The 21,720-nt window shown below is 44.4% G+C and overlaps 1 protein-coding gene across 29 annotated transcripts in view; it reads left to right on the forward strand.

Moving 5' to 3' along the window:
• CAMK2B (calcium/calmodulin dependent protein kinase II beta) overlaps nucleotides 1–21,720 on the forward strand; it is a 704,764-nt gene that overhangs the window by 158,096 nt on the left and 524,948 nt on the right. For all 29 annotated transcript variants that reach the window (XM_069214308.1, XM_069214317.1, XM_069214303.1 and 26 more), the window contains exon 3: nucleotides 12,987–13,046. In XM_069214308.1, coding sequence (XP_069070409.1) covers nucleotides 12,987–13,046 — 60 coding nt within the window. The remainder of the gene's footprint in view (nucleotides 1–12,986; nucleotides 13,047–21,720) is intronic.

Here is a 21,720-nt window from a genome sequence, read left to right on the forward strand (position 1 = left end):
CACTCCCCCCATGGACAAACTGGACATTATATTGCAAGAAATACTCGACTCCAGGGAGGCAATAGAGCAACAGCTTGGGGTCATCACCACAGACATCACTCTGCTCATGGATAGTCAACGAAAATTGGCAGAGTCAAAGACGCTGAGCACCCACTTTCCACATTACTTACATGGAATGCACGGGAACAAGGCATTCCTCGCAAATGACACTGGGTATTAGCACAAATGCACAGATGCAATATACATATAGCATACCTTCAGGAAAATACATCTTACCAGCCCAGAGGCCCAAAAACTGCATCACAGGCAGAGAGGGCAGCTCTTTTCCACAGCATGCTCTACTTACGCTTGAGGGGGCAATGGTCTGGGTGCCAAGCCGGTGTGCACCTGCAAATCCAGGACTAAAAAATTGACACAGAAGGCTGTGATGTATTTCTAAAAGATTGCCTGGATTGGATACTTGAGGTTCTAGGATGTTTATACACCCCAAATCAGGATCAGGACAAGTACTTTTCACATCCCACGTCCATATTGGCAGATTGGCACATATTCCATGGATTCTGGAAGGGGACTGTAATGCACTACTGGATAGCCACCTAGACTGCTCTCACCGCCCACTACTGACAGCGGCCCCAACTAGGCAAGCTAAAATGTTGCAACAATGGGTACAAAATTGGGGGTTCACTGACGTATGGCGCAACCGCATTAATGGTTTCCGAGAATACTCATTCTACTCGCCCCCCAATCCCTACACTCCTGCCTCAACAGGTTCCTCTGCCCATCCTCTCTACAGCCACAGATTACGGATTCAACATATCTAGGCAAAACACTATCTGACCACAACCCACCATAAATTACTTTAACAAGGGGACAGACTCCCACCCCAGTTCCAACTTGGCAACTCAAGCCCACCCATCTTGAGGATGCGGCGTTTCATTATTTCCAAGAGAATGAGGGCACCGCATCCTCACGGATGACTGAATGGGAGGCATGTGAAGTTGTTATTAGAGGGGGCCCACTAGTACAATAGTGGGTGCTAGGGCAGAAGTTCGGTGAGAACTCACACAAGTAGAAAACAGTTTAGGCCCACTTCAGCGTCTGGCATTGCTTGACATGAGTAATGAACCACAACTCCAAGACACTAACATGGCCTATGCAGAACTTTTAGAGTACCTCAGAATTATTGACTTCAGGACCTACACACAGAAAATGCATGCGGAAACGCACAGGGCAGAGAAGCTGCTGGCTAAGTTGATATGACAAGAACAATCACCGATGCCCATCCTAACCATACAGTTTCCCTCATGGGAAACCGCAATAACACAGACTGCCATTAACACTGCATTCTAGGACTATTACCTTGACTTATACGCAGCTCCCCCTCCCTCGACTGTGCACAGTTAGCAGCGTTCCTTGATCATGTCACACAACCCAGGGTACTGGCAACAGAGAGGGAATCCCAAAATGCCCCTATCCCTTATAATGAAATACGAGAAGCCATCAGGGCCTTAGCACGCAATAAAACCCCTGGTCCAGACTGCCTACCGGCGGAATTTTACTCCACCTATGCAGATAAATTGGTCCCACATCTAGAGAGACTATATAATGCCTCTATAATGCCTCTTTCACATCGGGTACTCTCCCCCGACTACTCAAGCGTTGGTGACCTCTTTCTTAAAACCCAGTATACTGCCGTCTGATATGTCATCTTTCGGGCCACGACCCTTATTAAATACAGAATACAAAATCCTCAGTAAGATCCTTGCAGGCTGTCTACTCCTCTTCCTTCCGCGTTTACTCCATACAGACCAGAGCGGTTTTGGAACTAGACGCAACACCTCACTGAACATACGTCGTCTATTTAAGCTAGTGGACACCACCAAGCAACACTATTGGAATGCGGGCTGACCCTCACTGGACATAAAACAAGCATTTGACACCCTCAGCTGGGACTACATGTTGGCAGTACTTTGGATACCAGCTGAATATCTTAAACGAGTGTGTTTGCTATACATGGAACCAATGGCTAGAGCTCTAACGGGACGTCTCATCTCAACCACCTATAAAAAAGACCTGGGGACCAGGCAAGGATGCCCCCTATCCCCGCTCCTATTTGTGCTAGTATTGGAACACGCCTTGCCTGCACTCGGGGGATGTGTACGGTGGGACCTCCTAATGTGCTATTCCCCTCCCCATAGTACAACCCTGAATAGCCCTGCTACCTAGCTTCTCCTAAACCATCTCCATAGTCCCCCCCACTATCCCGAAGCTTAGTGGTTATACTATTATTTACCATATATTGACTATTTCACAAGAACTAACACTTGCATATGTGATACCCACGTTGCTTTACTATGGCTCACTGTGACCATCCATACCAACCCATCATTATTGGACTAAAAAGCAGAAGACAGCAGAGGGGGTGGGACCGTGTTTGTTTATTACATTTCGTGCCATCTTAAATTATGTTAAATGTTGCATTGATGATTCAAACATTGATTATAGTAGCAACCAAATACATGGCCAAGAAAGCTGAATGTGGTGTAATATTACTATGCTATTTTGCTGACTGAAATATGTACATTGTGATTTATAAAAGCAATAAAGTTTGTTTAAAAAAACGTGTGTATCTATAAGTGCTTCACTTTTGAAATATTGTGAAAAAATATAAAGTAAAAATAAATAATTATAAATAAATAAATGAATAAATAAAAAACAAAAAATTATGAAAGTAAATAAACAAACAAATCAGCTTTATGTACAACAACACTTGAAAGTTGAAGTTTCTAAATATTTATTCATGCATGTACATGTGAGACTTTATATCTACCAACTTTATATCTCCATTATTTTCCACATACATTTATACCTTTTATGTAGTTATGCATCTGTATATTTATTATTTTAGTCCCACTGTTGGAAAAAAACTTTAACTGTCTCCAACTCACTACTCTGTCGAATCCTGTACCTCTTTCAATATCCTATTCAGTCCAACTAACACTCACATATCCACCGCTCCAATTGACAACTTATATTTCCCTGTACTACTCTACCATAAATCCACTTTGTGTTTTGGAGAAGCCTGCTAGTCGCTGAAAAACGCTTCAATGCCTTCCCTTGGAAGGGCTATATAAATACAATTACAACTACACTGCCCTACCTGGCAGACAAGACCTCTAGAGGTGGATGCAAATCTTGCAGCCTGTTGATTTTCACTTTAGAACATAGAAATTCAAAAAGGAAAAAATTAGAAAACTGGTCTTGTCTTGGTAAACATCCATGGTATGAGACTCCATCGGGGCTAAGATCTGACAATCCTTATCCTTACCACTCTTCTACTTCAGGACACAGCTGAAAACCTTCCTCTTCAAATAACATCTTATCTGGGAGTATCCATGTCAACCTCAAATGAAGGTACTTATGATTGAAACAAAATCTTACTTGATTTCATTGCATAACACACCATTTTTCTTGTTTCTTTTACAGTTCTCTGTTGCTTTACAGCTAGATTGGTACAGAAAATACACATAAGTATAGACAGCCGAGTTGGTGGGAGTGCCATAGGTGGCCTCAGATTAGTTTGCCTACTCCTTTGAAGAATCAGCAGTCTGAATTATTTTATTGACCCACAAATCCTAACTAAAAACAGCCTGAACTTTTAGCAAGCCAGCAATTATGGAATTGTCAGTTTGTGGCCAACGGTTCAGATGTTCTGTCAATTTTTAATCTGGTGTCACTTAAAACGAGGGCTAGTCTGATACTCAAGTTTCCCGTGTTCGCTAACATTGTTCATTTGCCACCAGTAGCTCATGAGAGGATAGCCCCTTAGTCTACCAGACCCCAGGCCTTATGAGACCCTAGAACCGAGGTGATGAATAATATTTTGACCCCTCCTCAGTAGGAATTAGGAAACATTTTCTTTTATCCACTTTTAATATTAAATTATTAGAATTTTGCTTGATTCATAAAAGACTCTGAAAATAAGCTTTACACAGTGGTTTGGCCATAAATAAAAGGCCCTGACTGTTTCAACAGAAGCGTCCTCACTGGAACACTGAGCTGGTGTAACCCAAAGGCTCCATCACATTCCATGATTATGACTAATGGAGTACATTCCTATCCCTGCACAAACTGGAGTTTGCGCACAGATCAGAGTTTCAAATTGTTCAGTAATCACTAAATGAGTTATTTACCCCAGGCTGTGGCATTTACCACATGTTGTAATTACTGCAACTCCACAGGTTTGTCAAACTCATTTTCCAATAGTTATGCTCACCAAATTTGTTGCAGTTCAGTTTCATCTGCTGCTGTCAGGTCAAAGGTTGTGGGTGCCCATTACATCCTGTATACAGGAAGAGTTCACCACTACTTAGTGAGCACTACAGATTGACCCTTCACATAAACAAACCAGCACGACCAGTTCCATTTTCCTGAACATTTGTCTTGCTGTACAAGTAGTCCAACATTCCAAAACAACAAACAGCTCTCCATCCAGGAAGTCGTTGTTCAGGCTCCCTAAATAAACACCCCACCTATCTGTGTCAATATCGTTGTATAATGTTTATTAAAGAATGGTTGAGCTCTTCTCTTTACAGAACCACAATTTTCCCACGACAGGTTTCACCAACCAAAACTTGAGGAGATGTATTGGGTAAAATGTGTGGAGAAATATGTGAAGCATCCAAATTGGTACAGTAAACGCTGATTCCATATATCATCCCCAGTTTTTCCTTTACAGTCGTAATAGTTTTTTTTTTCAGTCTGTTTCATCTTTCCATCTTTGTGGTGGAATTAGTGTTGTATTCGTCCTATTCATCAACATTTTTCACTCCTTGTGTATGTTTATTTTATCTGCCTATCTGAAAGAAGTAGGTAAATTAAATTTAAATAGCATTACTTGGAAAAGCTCTAATCCTGCTCCATTTTCTCTTATTACCATCCTGAGATGTTCGCGAAGAACCTATTACTTATCTTAAGAATGCGTGTTAGCCCATTATCATGTACCATTATTTGTTTTACAGTAGCCCACCTTTGGTACAGTTAGTTGTTGCTGTGGTCCACCATTTTTCTAGACTTCTTGTCCGTCGATAATCATCAATCTATAAAGCCGCTTCTGCCCTATCATTGGCAATTCTTTGTGATTCTTAGAAAATCCGGGCAGGGAAGCCTACGAAAAGTGGGAATTACAGGGGCCATGGTATTTAGGAGATGCGGCATAGCTCTTAACCGGGTCATTAATCCCCGTTAACGGTTTCAGTACAAGAGTGTTGACCCTTTGTAGCCCACGTGGTTTCCTGTTTGCTTTGGTGGTTTACATACTACTTATGTGGCACCTTCCGGCTGCTTCCTACCACTGTCAGCACATGAAAATAACAGTCCAAAGAGTTCTCACGATCACAGACAGAAGGGCGAGCATCATGCACAAAGGCGTATGTGCTGGGTCGTTATTCTCTTTGCCTGTGGGACTTTGAAGACCTCCTCCGTTAACAGCCCCAGTGCCACTGAAAATGCTGCCCCCGAGCAATGGATTGCTTTGATATGTTCCTCCCTCACCCAGTGCCTGCATTTCCCCTTCCGAGTGCCGCTGCATGATTTTCTCCTATGCAGCACGACCATGAATCCACCATTAATGGACTCGGCCTGTATTTTAACAATGCTCTTCAGATACAGCAGTATTGTGCAGCTCAGCAGGCCCGACCTCGCTCCAGCACATACCACGGAGTGGCAACAGTCTATTTCGCCCTCTTTTCTTTTCCAGCCCCGGCCCGCAGGACATCGCAGCAGGGAGACGGGGAATGAAGTGTCAATCAGCTCTGACAGCAAGCCGACCAGACTCTGCTGGGGAGCAGCATCAGCAGAGATGAGCCGGCGCCACAGGCAGCGCGGAGACGTGGAGCTGCTGCAGGGAGTGGGCGCCCAGCAGCAGCTCGGTTCTTGCATATTGATTAGCAGAGTCGTTGCTAGGCACCCGCCCCCTGCAGGAGTTTTTAGTTCAGATTTAGGGAGAGGTTTGGCGCGAGATGTACATGTTGACTGCCGTTATATGTTGCCACTAACTATGCAATACTCTGCTGCCTGTAAGGTATTCGTCCAGCAATAAAAGAATGTACAGTCTGGCGTTATAAACTGTCATCATGCCACACTAAACACGAAGACGTCGTACAGAGGATCAATCACCTTCCAAGGCGCAAATCGTTTGCTTTTACGGTACCGACCTTCACTAGCAGAAGTTCTGGCCAACTGACGTCGCAGCCAGTCGCTGTGCATTTTTTATGTTAACGAATGAAGGTTCTTTCCTTAAAAATCTCTGGAATGATAATACTAAAATCTCACAGAAAAATTTCTGGCGCATGTCAGACCAAAGGCTGGACTTACCTTTTCATGCCTTACCCTGGCTATTGGGTGATGCTGTCAAAATGAAATTCCCTGAAAATGTAAAGGCTGCCAACATGTCGATGCCTCTGAAAGGCTATCTGGGCTGGGGCATTTTCTGTGTCGGCAGCGGTCGGTCACGAATTCCATTGTTAGTTAGTTAAAAAAAACAACTAAAACAGCCCTCCTCTTCTCAGGCTCCCAAAGATGTCGAGCATTTGTTAAGAAAATTATCATCAAAATGTGTATCGAATGACAAGCGAGTCACTTGGACAGCAAAAGAGTAACCGATAATAATGCTTAGATAAATCTAAACAACTGGTGGTGATTAATCTCGACAAATTCAATGGCATTGTTTTTTTAGCTCATCTGCCCCATTACAGACAGGGATCAATCATGCACAGAACTGTCACGATGGACCCTAAAAGCAGAGGCCATGTCAAGCTGCCAAGCCATGTCCTCGCAAGTTTCAGAATAATTCACAATTTTCTATTCTTCACTTTTTTTTTGCTATCGAACTACAAGAGACAGCAAAATCTATCATACTTCTAAGCATGCAATATGAAGGTGAAAGTATGTGTATCCTATCTGATGGACACCCAGGACTACCTTTGTGTTGGAATGTAATAACAGTTATTTACAGCACTGCAGAACTGTGATAGCAAGCGCCATAAAGTAACCTAGATCATTTTTCAACCATTCACATATTATTAAAATGGAGCTAGGAGTAGGATGACCTCCTCACTCCATCTCATTACAGACACAGTTTCCAGTCCAGGGCTGTTGTGTGTCAACCTAATGCATTCTTGCTTTTATAAACTTTATTTCTTTCCTTTCTTTGAACTAATTAGACTGACAGACCTGATAGCAGTGATTTGTAGGTCAAATATTCACTACTGGAAGACGTTTCTGTGATGCAATGGAGTGGGATGAGGAGATTATTAAGCACAGTGGTTGTGGATATAGTTATATGCTTTGGGATTCTTCGGTATCAGGTTAACTGGACCAAAGCCATACTTTTCCCTCTCACTGACTGCACACATCCATTCACCTCTGAATAGCCACTACAGTGGGCATCTGACCTGGTCCATTACCTGGGCATTCAGCTTAACCACGACCCAGATGATCTCTGAAGAGCCAACTACGGCTGCGCTTTCGCATGGCTGGAACACAGGATCCCGATATGGTCTCGTCTGCCGTCATCTGTGTGGGACGGATAGCTGTAGCAAAAATGGTGATCCTTCCAAAGTTCTTGTACCTTTTCCTAATTGTGTCTATCCCACTCACTGATTACTTTATGCAGCAATTGCGCTCTTACCTCGTAGCACTGGCCTGGGCTGGCAAGCAACCCAGGATTTCCTGGGAAATACTCACCTTGCCGCTTGACTAGGGGGAATGGGCACGTCCGGCATGATTCTATATGCACTCAGCTTCCAGGCACAATAAATATACTTCTGGCTTTACCTGACACAATTTCATTCATACACAGCCATCGAGGCAGACCATGCCTCACCCTGCCCCCTGACTTCAGCTCTTTATCTGTCCTACAAGACAAGACCAAGATTGATAATGTGGAGTGCGTGCACTGGGTGTGGAATGGCATGAGAAGATGCACCAGGCTTTCATGCCTTTCTCTCTCTCTGTACCCATTGGGCACAACTCCCTTCTGCTGCCCCTGCAGGATGAGTGTGCCAGGGCAAGGGCGCGCAGACAAGGCCTTACTACCCCAGAAGACCACTTCATACCTACATTTGAGGCTTCCGGTATGGCACACCCAACTGCTCTGGAGATCCTCCTATACCTCCTACTTTGGGCAACCTGTGCACGATACATAACACTTCCCCACTCCTCCTCCTGCGCTTCAGGCTCCAGAGCACATACTCACAAATCCCTCACCAAACAAACTGGTTACATGCATTTACTCCATTATGCAGGCCACGGCACCCGTCTGAAAGACGGTGGTGCGCACTGATTGGAAGGCAAACATTGAGCCGCCCATCACCGATGCCCAATGGTCTTACAGCTGCAGAAAGACAGTGACCCTCACTCCCAACTATAGACTGCGACTAATACATTTTAAGTTCCTACACAAATTCTACAGCACCCAGATAGAGCTTCATTGAATGGGACTGATGGCAGACGCACAATGTCTTAGATGCGTTGCACCGCAGGCTTCCATCTTATTCCTTGCATGGGAGTATCCACAAGTGGCGGATTTCTGGGCTGGGCTGTTCTCTGCCATACATACCATTACAGGCCATTCCCCACCAAAGAATCCTCTGATGGGCCACCAGAGCTATGTCAAGGATGTGAGTCCACCTCTGGACCACCGACTTACTGCCATGCTCCTTCTTCTAGCCAAGCGTAGGTTTGCCACACATTGGGGACAACTGCCCGATGAGCTGTGTCTAATCACGTGCCCCTGCGACATTTCGCCTAAGACACTGCAACTAGGTGTCCTGTCATTACTTGCCTAACCAATCTGTGGTCCGCTCAAAGGGCACACTCAACATGGGAAAAGTTTTGTTAGAATTGCTACATTTGAGGTCGTACATGGATGGTAAAATACAACACATTACTGTACCTATAATCGCTTTGTGTTGTTCTTCTCCCCTTTTTTTCCTAGCCCCATTTGCTGACATTGATGTATGTTGTCTATAACAAAATGCTAATAAATACATTTTCCCCCCAAAAGTGGTAGGCTGCAACCAATAGCGAATGAGTCAAAGAGCTGTAGGGAATTGTATAGGGATGTTGGGTGGAAGAGAATAATAGGCAGGAGGCTAGGTTATGGTTAGTCATTGTTCTTGGAGGGCGATTCTGCGCAAGATTTCTGTGATGTCCACTTAAGATAAAGTTATATCCAACTAATCAAATTGGAACTCCTTTACAGAGTCAGTGGTTATCCTAAAATTCGGACCTGAGTCCAGCCCTCCTCAACCTACTTTTGAGTCTGACTCTAGGATCTCTATTTATGAGGGAGCCATAAGGAATGGGGTCAAACTTTCGTAATGTATATGTAACGGAACTGTAGCAATGGCTGTAGGGCAGCTATAGTACTGGCTGTGGTGACACACCTGAATAGTGTTTGAGCAGCAGCTGTAAATGAATTGTACGTAGTAGCATAGGTGTACTGTTTGCAGTGAAGCTCTCGGGGAAGAAGACCCCTTTTTTATAATACCATGCAGATCGCCTTGACCTACTTCTGCAGAAAACAATTTGAGATATCGCTGGCTGTTGCTTAGGAGCCCATTGTATATACCATAGTGCACGTGCACTTTAGACTCTATCAAACAGGATGTCACTGAAGTCTAAATTCATGGCAATCTAATCTTTTACCCTTTTCCATCGAGGAAAGACATTCAATATTTCCTTAGTAGCAGAACTGCCATGTTCTCTGTGGTAGACAAGCTAATTCTCCTAGTTATTTGGAGAGGTGGATATCGTACTCAGCACTCAAAAACAATTTCCTTTTTTTGCTGTCTATTATGAAGCAATAGGACTATTAAAGCAGTCCCGCTATTCAGGCAGTACCATGCCATTACGTGCCAGGTTTCTCAGTCAGAGGACCTCCCAGATAATATTGAGAAATTGAATGCTCAGTGCAGGGTTCAAGAGAAGATTCCCTAATTAGAGCCGGTGCATGGTAAGCACTTTATTTTGTTTCCGCTTAAATCACTCATTAACACCAGTCTTCAGAAGATCAGATACAGTAGAAAATCATCCTAGATTTTCTTTGTAAAAGAAGTAACTTGTCTTTGTTACTTCTGGCTCTCAGGCTTCCTCCTGTCACCATGAATCCATGAATAATTTCCTAGCCCTTCCAATAGTAGTTGCTTATTCAAATGTAGCTGATTGCCCCCTCACGCCGTTACGTCACTGAGCTTAACATCATGGTTCCTGTAAAGCAAAGTGAAAAAAACAAAGGTCTAGAGGTTCATATCCATAACACATTTTAGAATATGCACATAAAATAGCCTAGCTACTTAAAGCTAATTTGCAAATTCAGTAGTTTCCAAAAAATCCTGCATGGATTCCACCTTCTTGCACCTACGTGTTGCTGTAAAGTTAGTCTATGCAAACATACATGTGCAAAAATAATCTAGCCAATTTATGTGCTGCCCAGAATGATGTAGCTAAGAAGCAATGTAAATAGAAATAGTACACATGTTGTCATGAGTCATCATAACCAAGGATATGAATTCCATTTACATATAATAATGGTGTGCCACTTATTACCTGTTTAAAGGATAACGTTAATTTGATAGACTCTTAGAAATATTTTCTTACAACTCTTCTATAAGCTGTTTCACATTCTTGGTCTCTAGTGGGATTTTTTATACAGCTATTTTTTTTACTGATTTTAGTTGTGAAAACAAACTAAATAGCTAGAAATAACATAATTTCAAGTATATATGAAGCAAGGAAACGCTGACACTACTTAAGAATAAAACTAATTCGAATAAATCCTTTAGTGTCTTTTTTGACCCGGTTCTTTCTGCTCTTATGAGTAACCCATTTGAGCTCTTGACTCATTTCTCACTTCAAAATTGCAATTAGTAATTCGTTTTAAAGTACATAATCTTTTTAAGTACCCACACACTAGTATGCATCATGTTTCAGTTAGAGGGTGCTACGAGTTACAATTAAATGTTTCAGATTTTAAAAAGTATATAGATATCATCAGTAGTACTTTTTCAATTCCAGCAGTGGGTCTTTCTAGAACAGAGGTCTTCAAACTGGGGGGAGGGCCCCCCTAGGGGGCCCTCAAGTGATCCCAGAGGGGGGGGGGGCAGGGGGGAAACTCTGGCCAAAAGAAATATTATACAGATAACATGCCTTTGTTTTCAGCAGAAACATGCAATGTTTATATAGGTTTAGACATATTTAAACATTGCCATCTTCCTAAAATAATTGTGAAAAAGTCTGGGGGGGGGCAAAGTTTTTTATTTTTCAACTGGGGGGGCGTGGCATTAAAAAGATTGAAGACCACTGTTCTAGAACCTGCTAATAATTTTTTTTTTACTTTGACTGCAGATTTCTTAAATTGATGCATAGTTATTACTATTTTCTTGTACGACACGCATGTCCTTTTAAGATAATATTACTGAGACTTCCGTATTGACCATGAAGCAGGATGTGCCAGAGTTACTGTTCTGAATGGAATCTGCTTCTCTTTGAGCAGTCAGAGTAGCTTTCTCATGGGAGGCATGATATTGGCTTTTGATGGCACTTCCCTATAATTCCTGCTGCTGAATTTGACGTTTTTTGCATTTTCTTCTCAAATCCTTTACATATACTCAAATTGACCATATTGGAGTCATCTGTCAGGCGTAGTATGACAGCTTTTGTTGCAGTTGTGCTTTCAAATTACCTAGAAAAAGCTACAGTCTGTTAAGTAGTATTTAATCAAAGTTGTAGAAGTCTACTCATTAACCGTTCCTTAGAAATAATATAGTCTAAAGAAATTCATAAGATTTTTATTTTTTGTAACAGGGAAAGCTTTGCTTCACCTTTTGAAAACTCTTCGTATTCTGCTGAGGTGTGTTAGTTCTGTCTGTGGCCCCATGAACATTTTTCATTTCAGTGGCGCAGTATGTGTTTAGATTTTTCAACTCTTCGCCGGTGGTAGGAATCCCCTACCTCTGCTTACCACTGGCAAGTCTAATGGCTGCACATAGAAACAACGTAACTGCACCTGTGAGCACCATCTGGTGCTAACTCTGCCCCTTTAAATGAAGAAAAACATGTAGGAGAACTGTATCTGCATGTTATGCCCAACTTAATGCTTAATTCGCATTAAGATCTTGATCACAGAATGCAGAAACACATTTACCAAAATGCGATACTACCACAAAGAATCCCATTTTCTCCTAATATTGGCCTCATTTTGCAAGACTTATAGTAGTCCCTACAGGAGTGTCCAACATGTGTCCTCTATGGCTGGACCCGTGAGAGTTTTCTATGATCACCTCTGATCATGTAAATGATTTTGATTTAGATTAATTGCGTGCACATTTGCTACATGTGCTTATCTTGAAAGTTTGGAAGATTTGGTTCTCCTGGGCCTATTTTGGAAACTCCTGTTTGAAATACCTGACTTAAACATGAGATGATGGAGTGTTTCTTTAAAGTTGCTCATCTCGGACCTTGCTGCAGATTCGTGCTAACCTGCTTCTTAGCACTTTCTTTTCATTTTTGATGTTGGCAAGGTAGGGTACAGCTATCAATTGAAGATGACACATTACAGCAGTCCTCTATATCTCTGGGGAAAGAATACCAAGTGCACTGAAGATTAACACGTGATAAAAATATCCCATAAAATAACATGTAATAACCTCGATATCTGCACAGGTTTATATGTCTTAACATACTTCCCACGTGATGGAAGGGCTGTACAGGTCTTTGGAGACGCCTCTGACTTAGTATGTTGGCACAGGCACCCTTTGTCGCGAGAGGTCATTTCACAGAGCAGCGATAGGCAACTGTAGCGGTGTTCTTTGTGCTTGCCAGGAACGGGGGCTATGAAATAACATTTGTTTTGTTCCCACAGCTGAAATGACTTTTGGAGAAGGCCCGGGATCTGACTGCTTTTCTCTCTATTGTTTCCACAGACCACCAGAAATTGGAGCGAGAGGCACGAATCTGCCGCCTTCTAAAGCATTCCAACATCGGTGAGTGCGGGTTTTGGGCTGTATTATCCGAAAATCATGACTGGATTCAGATGTGCTCTGCGGTTGAGAATAAAGTTAAAATGCATTTATTTATTTTTACCGCAATTTTTTATAGCGTGGGCATTACCTAAAGGTGTTATAATACTTTACAATAGAAATAAAATATTGCACGATAATTATAAGTTGCATCAGTTATAAATATTGAGTAGCAAGATGTAAACAGGCCAGTTATAAATATTGCGTTACAAGATTTTAACAAGTACAGTTGTAAATGAGATATAATACAAAATCAAGGTAGAGAAGTAAGCTTCAAGACAAGGTTCAGTGCAAACTTTTAGTCTGAGAGGGGTGGTGGGGAGATAAATTGACTGAACTGTCTTTCAAAATAGGGATTGGGGGCAATTTAAAGATTGTCTGTGAGTTAGTGAAGATAAAGTGGAGATAAGAAGTTCCATACTCCGGTAGCCATTCCAGAAGATGATTGAGCCATACATCTTTCAGTTTTGGGGATTCTAGGAGCAGAACTTCAGCATTATTTCATGGCATGCTCCCTCCAGTTCTCTCTAGGTTCGCAGCCAGGTATCTTGAAGTGGAGCTGGGAAGGGTCTTGTGAATGATGAAGGCCTTTTTTGTGTATGGCTATGGCTTTAGCGGTAAGCCACTGAAGCTTAAACAGTACAGGAGAGATGTATTTATTCCTTTTGGTCACAGAAACGAAATGTGCTGCTGCATATAGAACTGTTTTTAGTAGAGCAAGATGTTTTTAATAAGCTTAATTTGTAGAGAATTGCAGTAGTTGAATCCCGACAACACCAGAGACTGCACTAGCGTTTTGAGATTTTATTCAGGAATGAAGCAACAAAGTCATCAGAGCGTACGCAGTTAAAAACGTGCATTGGTGGCCATGGTGTTGACTTGTTACTTGAGATTGAGTTTTTTGCTATGCATGACATCTAGAGTTTTGACACTGTTGACTGTGACAGATTTCCAGGTGAGGATGCTGACTGAACCCAAACAGGAGTGCCTTAGCAGTGGTCAATGGGACAAGTCAGGATAATAAGAAAAAAATCTGTTTCAATGGTTTATAGTGCTGGGCAGTTATTCAGTCCTGAAAGCTGTTCAGAGTATTGGCTAGGTGAGAAGTGCCATTTGGAGGGAGACCATGTGATGGATTTGTGTATCACCTGTATATCAATAATAACGGATCCCTGAATTCTTTAGTTTGTCCCTAAGGGGTTTGATTAATAAGTAACAGAAGATAGGGGCCAGAATGGAGCTCTTTTTGTGAAGGCAATTGGTTTTGAGACGTTGGAGTCCATTTTTAACTTCTGTGATCTGTCGATTAGGTATGAATTGAACCATTCAAGGCCCACTCCATCAATACCCATCCAATGTTTCTCTAAGACAGCCTCGCCTACCCATTACTAGCATTAGACAGAGATGAAAGGCAACATCAAAAAAATTGTATTAAGGGCCAGCAGTAGCAGTCTTAACACCTGCATCAAACCCCCAGGACCAGTTTAGGAGGATCAGAAAGTATTTTATGGTTAAAATACGACCAAAATGATAAAATTAGATCAGTCATTGTAATGCAGAGTTACAGCATTTTCAAGTGACATTTTCATATCACGTCTTCCCTTTTCTTCATGGATAGTCACCTTCTCCTCAGTCTACAGGAGGGTTGTTGTGGCCATTACGGAGTGGCGTTCTGTCTAAAACCGATATAATACTGGATATACCGACCCTAGCTCTGCACGGGTGGCTCAAATTCCTACTTTTGGGTCAAGTCCACTTCTTCTCTTTTACTGACAGGACACACTGGATCATCCTGACATTCCCATCTAAAAGATGCAGTAGCTGAACCTTTGGACTGCAATATTGTATTTGCTCCTCAAGAAAACATAAACTCTAGAAAATAAATTGGGGGCACCTCTGTCAGTTATGTGAGGTCCCATCCCTATTACAACTGAGAGTTCGCAGCAGCAGACAAAAATCCGTGTAGCAACTTCAGCCTTTTCTACAACGTTTGATGACTGAAGCCATCTTCAGTTGCAAAATTGCCAAAGCAATATTATGGGAATTGGGGAAATGGTCAGTCATCTTTGATTGTTATCGTTTTGGTAATCAGGCTTGTGACTTTCACATTAACAATGTTAGCAGTGGCAAGATCATGCTACAAACTACAGACCTAAATCTTCACACTTTCAACCATCTTAAATAAGTTCAGTCTAACACCACCAACAGTCATATTACCTCTCTTCGTACACCGATTACTTCCACTTCAAGCTCCACTGATGGCCTCACTGACATCGAGTAAGTTACCAACATCACCAACAAACTCAGCAACCACATTGACAATGTTAACTGTGATGATAATTATCACCAGACCTCTACCTTGATAAGTCATGTTGCAACTCAGTCAGCCCCTCCAATATTCACAGGCACACTCCAAATTCTTTCTCATAATGTTTCTCATCTGACCCTCAGCCTCTTGGTACCAACTGAACGCCTTCTGCAACAATTCAGACTGTCCTTGTTAATGGCCTGATCATCCCCTTTATACACCAGTCACTACTGGCTCCCAGTTCCCTCACTACAGCAACCCTTTGAAGCCCACCATGTCCGTCCACACCCACTGTTACTTCTAAACACAGGGTTGATGTAATTTATCAAAAGCTAAATGCAATCTCTGATGCTGTATCCTACTTGCAGAACACAATCTCTGACTTTAAGGACATATCTTTCCAAGTCTGATAGAGACTTCTAGTTGCAGATTCCGTACCTTAGAATGTCCCCAAGGCGTTAGACTGGATCCAGAGATTTTTCTTTGAGTAGTACCCTTGCATGCCGTCAGGTGGAATCGGTCGACTCCGCATCCGTCGTTGGCGTCGTGGTTGTTGTGATGACATCGGGGTCGTGCACAGGGGCCGCCTCAGTGCAGTGACGTCAGTTCTTTTCTTTCCGTGCCACGCGCTGATTTAGAGAAAGCTATTCTGGTAGTTTATTGACCAATTTCGACACTTGTCCACTTTTTTGGTGACTTTTTGGTGTCCCCGAAAACCGGTTTCAAACCATGCAAGGACTGTCACCGCATGATGTCAGTGACAGATCTCCACCGAATCTGTTTGTGGTGTTTGGAGCTCAACCACTACCCGAAGTTGTGCTTCGAGTGCCGGGCCATGCACACGAAGGCTTTGAGGGAGCAGTCCCTAAAGTCCATTGCGGCCTGGCGCTTGACTCCGCATCACTAACGGTCTCGCTTGAGAAGAAGGTCTCGAGACTGTTAGCAGAGTCACTACTACATGTCGTCCTCCAAATCTTCAGGTCAATTGTGTGCAAAGAAGACGAAGTCCTAGAAGGCAAGGCATTCTTCGACTTCACCGCATCACTTGGCTGATGCAACCCGGGTGGAACGTCGACGCTCCAGGCGTCTGTCCGCAGAACCTACTTCTGGGCACGCTCCGCACCTCCCCGACTTCCCGGGAGCAGGAGCGACCCCTGCCCAATTAAAAGAATTTTATGAGGCCACGTGTCTCATATTTGGGCAGTCCCGCTCCCCAGCAGTGCCTGCGGAGCCTGCGGGCTCGGATGGGGGGCCTTCAGGTTCACTGCTGGCATCTTCGGCCTCAGCCATTGCGATCTTCCCCAGTGCTGCCTTTGACGTCGACGCTCCCGATGTTGGTTGTGCCCACGATCGGAGTCGGCCGAGGCTGCGTCCGACTTCGATGGGGCCTTCTCACCCCAGGTCAGATTCGGACCCTTTTTCCTATGGGTACGAATACGAGGAAGGATTTGGAGGGGTTGCTGGACCCTTATAGCTACCAGCTGGATGACTCTAACTTGAACTGTGCACAGGAATTGGGCGAGTCCAGACGTCTGGATACTTCTCCAGACGCTGGCATGCTTTCTCCTACTACCGTGGATACGGCAGAAAGAGCCTCCTACTCTATGGTGGTCAGCAGGGCGCTGAGTTCCTTGGCCTCGAACTGCCCACTGTATCTGTCAGGACTAATCTCCTGATGGAGGTGCTTCAGCCTGGGGCTTCCGCTTCGGAGCCTCTCCTCCCTTTCAGTGAAGCCCTCACTGATATCCTTCTGGGTACTTGGTCCTGACCCAGCAGAGGGGCTCCTGTGAATAGGACAATCGCTCGCTGCCATCAGCCTGCCCCGAACGATCCTAAATTCCTGTTCCTAAACCACATGCCTGAGAGCCTTGTTATCCAGGGATCCTCACCATCTGGCGCATTCCCTTCCGCTCCCTCGATCAGTAAATCAAAGAGGCTGGACCAAATTGGGAGGATGATGTTTTCTTCTTCCAGTCTGGCGCTGCGGTCAGTGAACACTGCATGCCTTTTTGGCTGCTATACCCACTCCTTGTGGGATACAGTCGACAAGTCTTACCGCAGATCCCAGAGGAGGCCTGGGCTATCTGCTCCCAAAACTGTTGCTGATTGGAGAGACACGGCGGAATTCACTATTTGATGTGGGCTAGACATTGCTGACTCTCTTGGTAGATCATTTGTATCGACAATGGCTTTGAGGTGCCACACCTGGTTGAGGACATCTGGTTTTTCTGGGGGGTCCAATAGAACCTTATAGACATGCCCTTTGATGGCATCCGTCTCTTCGGAGACAAGGCAGACTTGGCGCTTGAGAGGTTCAAGGAGTCCCGAGCTTCGTCTAAGTCCCTCTACCTTTCGACTGCCCCTTGTCCCCAATAGTCCCCCTTTTGCCCCTTTCGTGGCCACGGAAGGGGCTCTCTGCTGTGTCCCTTTCCCAGCCACCGTGCCACCCACGCTACTCAGCCCCTGCGTGGCCCGGGATGCAGAATCCCTCAGGTTTGTGAGACAGGGAACCAGAGATCACCTGCCCCACTGGGAATCCATCACTATGGACAGGTTGGTTTTGCAGATCTTCTGAAGGGGCTACTTCCTCCCTTTCGAGACTGCCCCTCCGGCCATGCCTCCATCCTACGGCCACTTAGCGGAGGATCATCTGGCACTTCTCTGCGAGGAAGTAGCAACTCTCTTGGCCAATGGCGCCATAGAGAGTGTCCCTGCGCCAGAAGTAGGTTGTGGTTGTTATTCATGCTACTTTCTGGTGCCCAAAAAGAACAAAGGCTTACGTCCTGTCCTAGACCTTTGGGCCCTAAATCTCTTCCTCAGGATGCTCACTCTTGCTCAGGTCCTGTCTTCCTTGGACCCAGGAGACTGGATGGTAGCGTTGGACTTGCAGGATACTTATTGCCATATCTCTGTCTTGCCTGCCCACAGATGCTACCTGCGATTCATGTAGGTCAGGAGCACTTTCAATTTACTGTGCTCCCCTTCGGCCTTACCAGCGCCTCTCGGGTGTTCACAATAGTAATGGCAGTGGTTGCAGATCATCTGCGCAGTTTAGGGGTTTCAGACTTCCCCTACCTCGACGACTGGCTGTTGAAGACGGACACACCCCAGAAAGTCGTCTCCCACCTTCAGACTACGGCAAACGTTCTGCACATGCTGGTGTTCACTATAAATATGCCGAAGTCACGCCTGACTCACAGAGCAGTTTCGGCCTATCCTTCCAAAAAGCGGGTCCGGGATATTCAGGCTATGATTCCGATGTTTTAGCCTCTGTCCTGGGTTTTGGTGAGAATGACTTTGAGGCTGCTGGCCTTCATGGCCTCCTACATCCTGCTAGTGACACATGCCAGATGGCACTTGCGGCCTCTGCAGTGGGACTTGAAGTTCAAGTTAGCGCAGCATCAGGGAAATCTCTCTGTCATGGTCCAGACCTCAGAGGGGACTGTGAAAGATCTGAGGTAGTGGCTATCGATTGAGTCAACAGCAGATCCCTCTCCCTTCCCCAACCAGATCTGACAATAGTGACAGACATGTGGGAGAGGCAGAGATCAGCTGGGCTCTGGCGGAGTCTGGACCCCACATCCTTCTTCTTGAGCTCTAGGTGATCAGGCTTGCATTGAAAGCATTCCTTCCCTCTCTTAAAGGGAAAGAGGTGCAGGTGTTAATGGACAACACTACTGCCATGTGGTACTGCAACAAACAGGGCGGAGTAGGATCCTGGACCTTTTTCAAGAGGTTCTGTGCCTCTGGGCATGGCTGGCACATCAGGGCATTACCCTGGTGGTTCAACATCTGGCGTGCTCTCTAAACGCCAGAGCAGATGAACTCAGCCGTCGAGGTATAGTCAATCATGAATGGCGTCTCCATCCAGGGGTATCGCGCAAGGACTCCTTTAGCAGTGGGGAAAGCCTTGGTTAGATCTGTTCGCCTCCACAGAGAACGCACAATGTGAGCTGTTTTGCACGTTGAAGTTTCCAAGGCGGCACTCGCTCAGTGACGCTTTTCATCTCGGTTGGAACTCAGGCCACCTTTACGCCTTCCCGTCTATACCCCTTCTGCCCAGAGTTCTGAAGAAGATCAAGAACGACCGGGCCCAAGTAATCCTTGTGGCTCTGGACTGGGCACGGAGAGTATGGTATCCAGAGCTACTGAGCATGGCCACAGATCCTCCAGTCAGACTTCCCCTTTGGGTGGATCGTCTGTCGCAGCAAAAGGAGGCTGGCCTTCACTCGAACATGTCCAAACTTCGCCTTGATGTGTGGAGATTGAGCGGCGGCAGTTGACAGCTTTTGACCTTCCGGCCGAAGTCTATGATGTTATCTTGGCAACTAGGCATCCCTCCACCAAAATGGTATATGCCTGTCGGCATAAATTTGTGGCATGGTGTACCAACAAGTCTGTTGATCCCCTCTCTGCCTCTCTATTTGAGGTTCTTTTGTTCATCCTTCCTTTAAGCCAGCAGGGCTCTGCTTTGGGCACCCTTAAAGGTTACTTATCGGCTATCTCAGCCTTTCTTAGATTGCCAGACCAACCTTCCCTTTTTAGGTCTCCTATTGTTGGTAGATTCCTTAAGGGGCTCACCCATTTGTTTCCTCCCACTCCGTTTATCATGCCTCAGTGGGACCTAAATCTTGTCCTTACTTACTTGATGTATGCTCCTTTTGAGCTGTTACACAATTGTCCTTTGCGGCTTCTTACTCTCAAAACTGCATTTCTTGTTGCCATCACCTCTGCTCGCATGGTGAGTGAGCTTCAGGCTCTTTCTTCAAAGCCCCCATTTTTAGCTGTTTACCCTGACAAAGTGGTGCTACGTATGAGGGCCTCCTTCCTTCCCAAAGTAGTTACACCTTTTCATGTATGCCAGTCCATCACCCTGCCTACTTTTTATGCACCTCCACATCCTTCTCATGAAGAGGAGAGACTCCACTGTCTGGATCCAAAAAGAGCATTTGCGTTCTACCTCAATTGTATCAAAGATTTCCAGGTGGACAATCAACTTTTTGTTGGATATGTGGGTGTGAAGAAAGGGAAGACGGTGCTAACATGTACCATCTTACGATGGGTAATACTTTGCATCAAAATGTGCTGCAGTTTGGCAAAGAAGCAACCCCCTGAGGGCTTGCGCGCTCACTCCACCAGCGCAACTGCTGCTACCACAGTGTTAGCACACAGGTTCTTAAAGGCACAGTCTTTTATTTTAACTCATATACTATAGCTTATGGAGCTACACCAGTGGTTCCCAATCTGTGCGCCACGGCTCCCTGGTGCATCGTCTAAACTAGCCAGGGGCGCCACACACAGTCTGAGAACCACTGCATTAGTCCAAATATAGCGAGGAGCCAGCTGCAAAGTTCAAATAATAATTACTTAGGCATGGTTTTCATCCTGTTTGTTGGTAATTGCTTAACAATTTCTGCCATCAAGTTGCATTCTTCACAGTGAAAGATCTTCGCAAAATATTCACCTAGATTAATGAAATGCTTTTTTTTCTAGGGCCCCAGTCACCTTTTGATGTTTATGCTTTGTTCTGCACAGCAGAAGTTCACATTAACGCTATACTAGCTCAGTAAACATGATATGTCTCAAACTGATAAGAAAATAAAGTATTGTTTTTATATATTTTGCTACTCAGCAGGAAGGCCTCACTTTCTAGCTTTACCAAAGAATGTCACTAACACACGTCTCTCTAGATTTCCTAGCCCTGCATGAAAGGTGTGAGAGGGAAGGCTATGGGGCGTGGGGTCAGACAGGCAAGTGATCTCCTCTCTGGGACATCGAAATCTTCATGATGCATGGCAGCAGGGAGGCTTCTCCTTCACCTACTCACTCATCCAAAGGGTCACGGGTGGATTACTGTAGTGTTTCACACAGACTCTTTATTTACTAAGTGAAATAGAAAACAGTTGCAACAAAGCACACGCATTACAGTGAAATGTCTCAATGCAAAGTAATGTCATTTAGAGGCAGTAGCAGTTGTACTCTACAATTATATTTGTGAATTTCTTAAAATAATTCTTTGTACTCTGTAAGACAGCTGCAGGTGTAATCAGTCTTCACTGAAGACATCTCCATTTACTGCTGGATGGATGTGATCGGTGACAGTCAACGGAAATTCTTTAAAGTTCATCATTCTGTCGGTCTACCTAACACTGATCTCTGAAGCCATCAACAGTGATGGCATGCTATAAAAACATTAAAACTAAATCTGACATACCCTCCTTCTTGAATGTAAAAGGAAGGCACAATGTCATTGTAAGTATAATCCTTATAAAGGGCAGGTGAATGTCTTTTCAACCTTCAGTGCAATAATAAACTAGCCAGAGAAAGCCT

The sequence above is a fragment of the Pleurodeles waltl genome, chromosome 11 (assembly GCF_031143425.1).
Source record: "Pleurodeles waltl isolate 20211129_DDA chromosome 11, aPleWal1.hap1.20221129, whole genome shotgun sequence".
NCBI lineage: Eukaryota > Metazoa > Chordata > Amphibia > Caudata > Salamandridae > Pleurodeles > Pleurodeles waltl.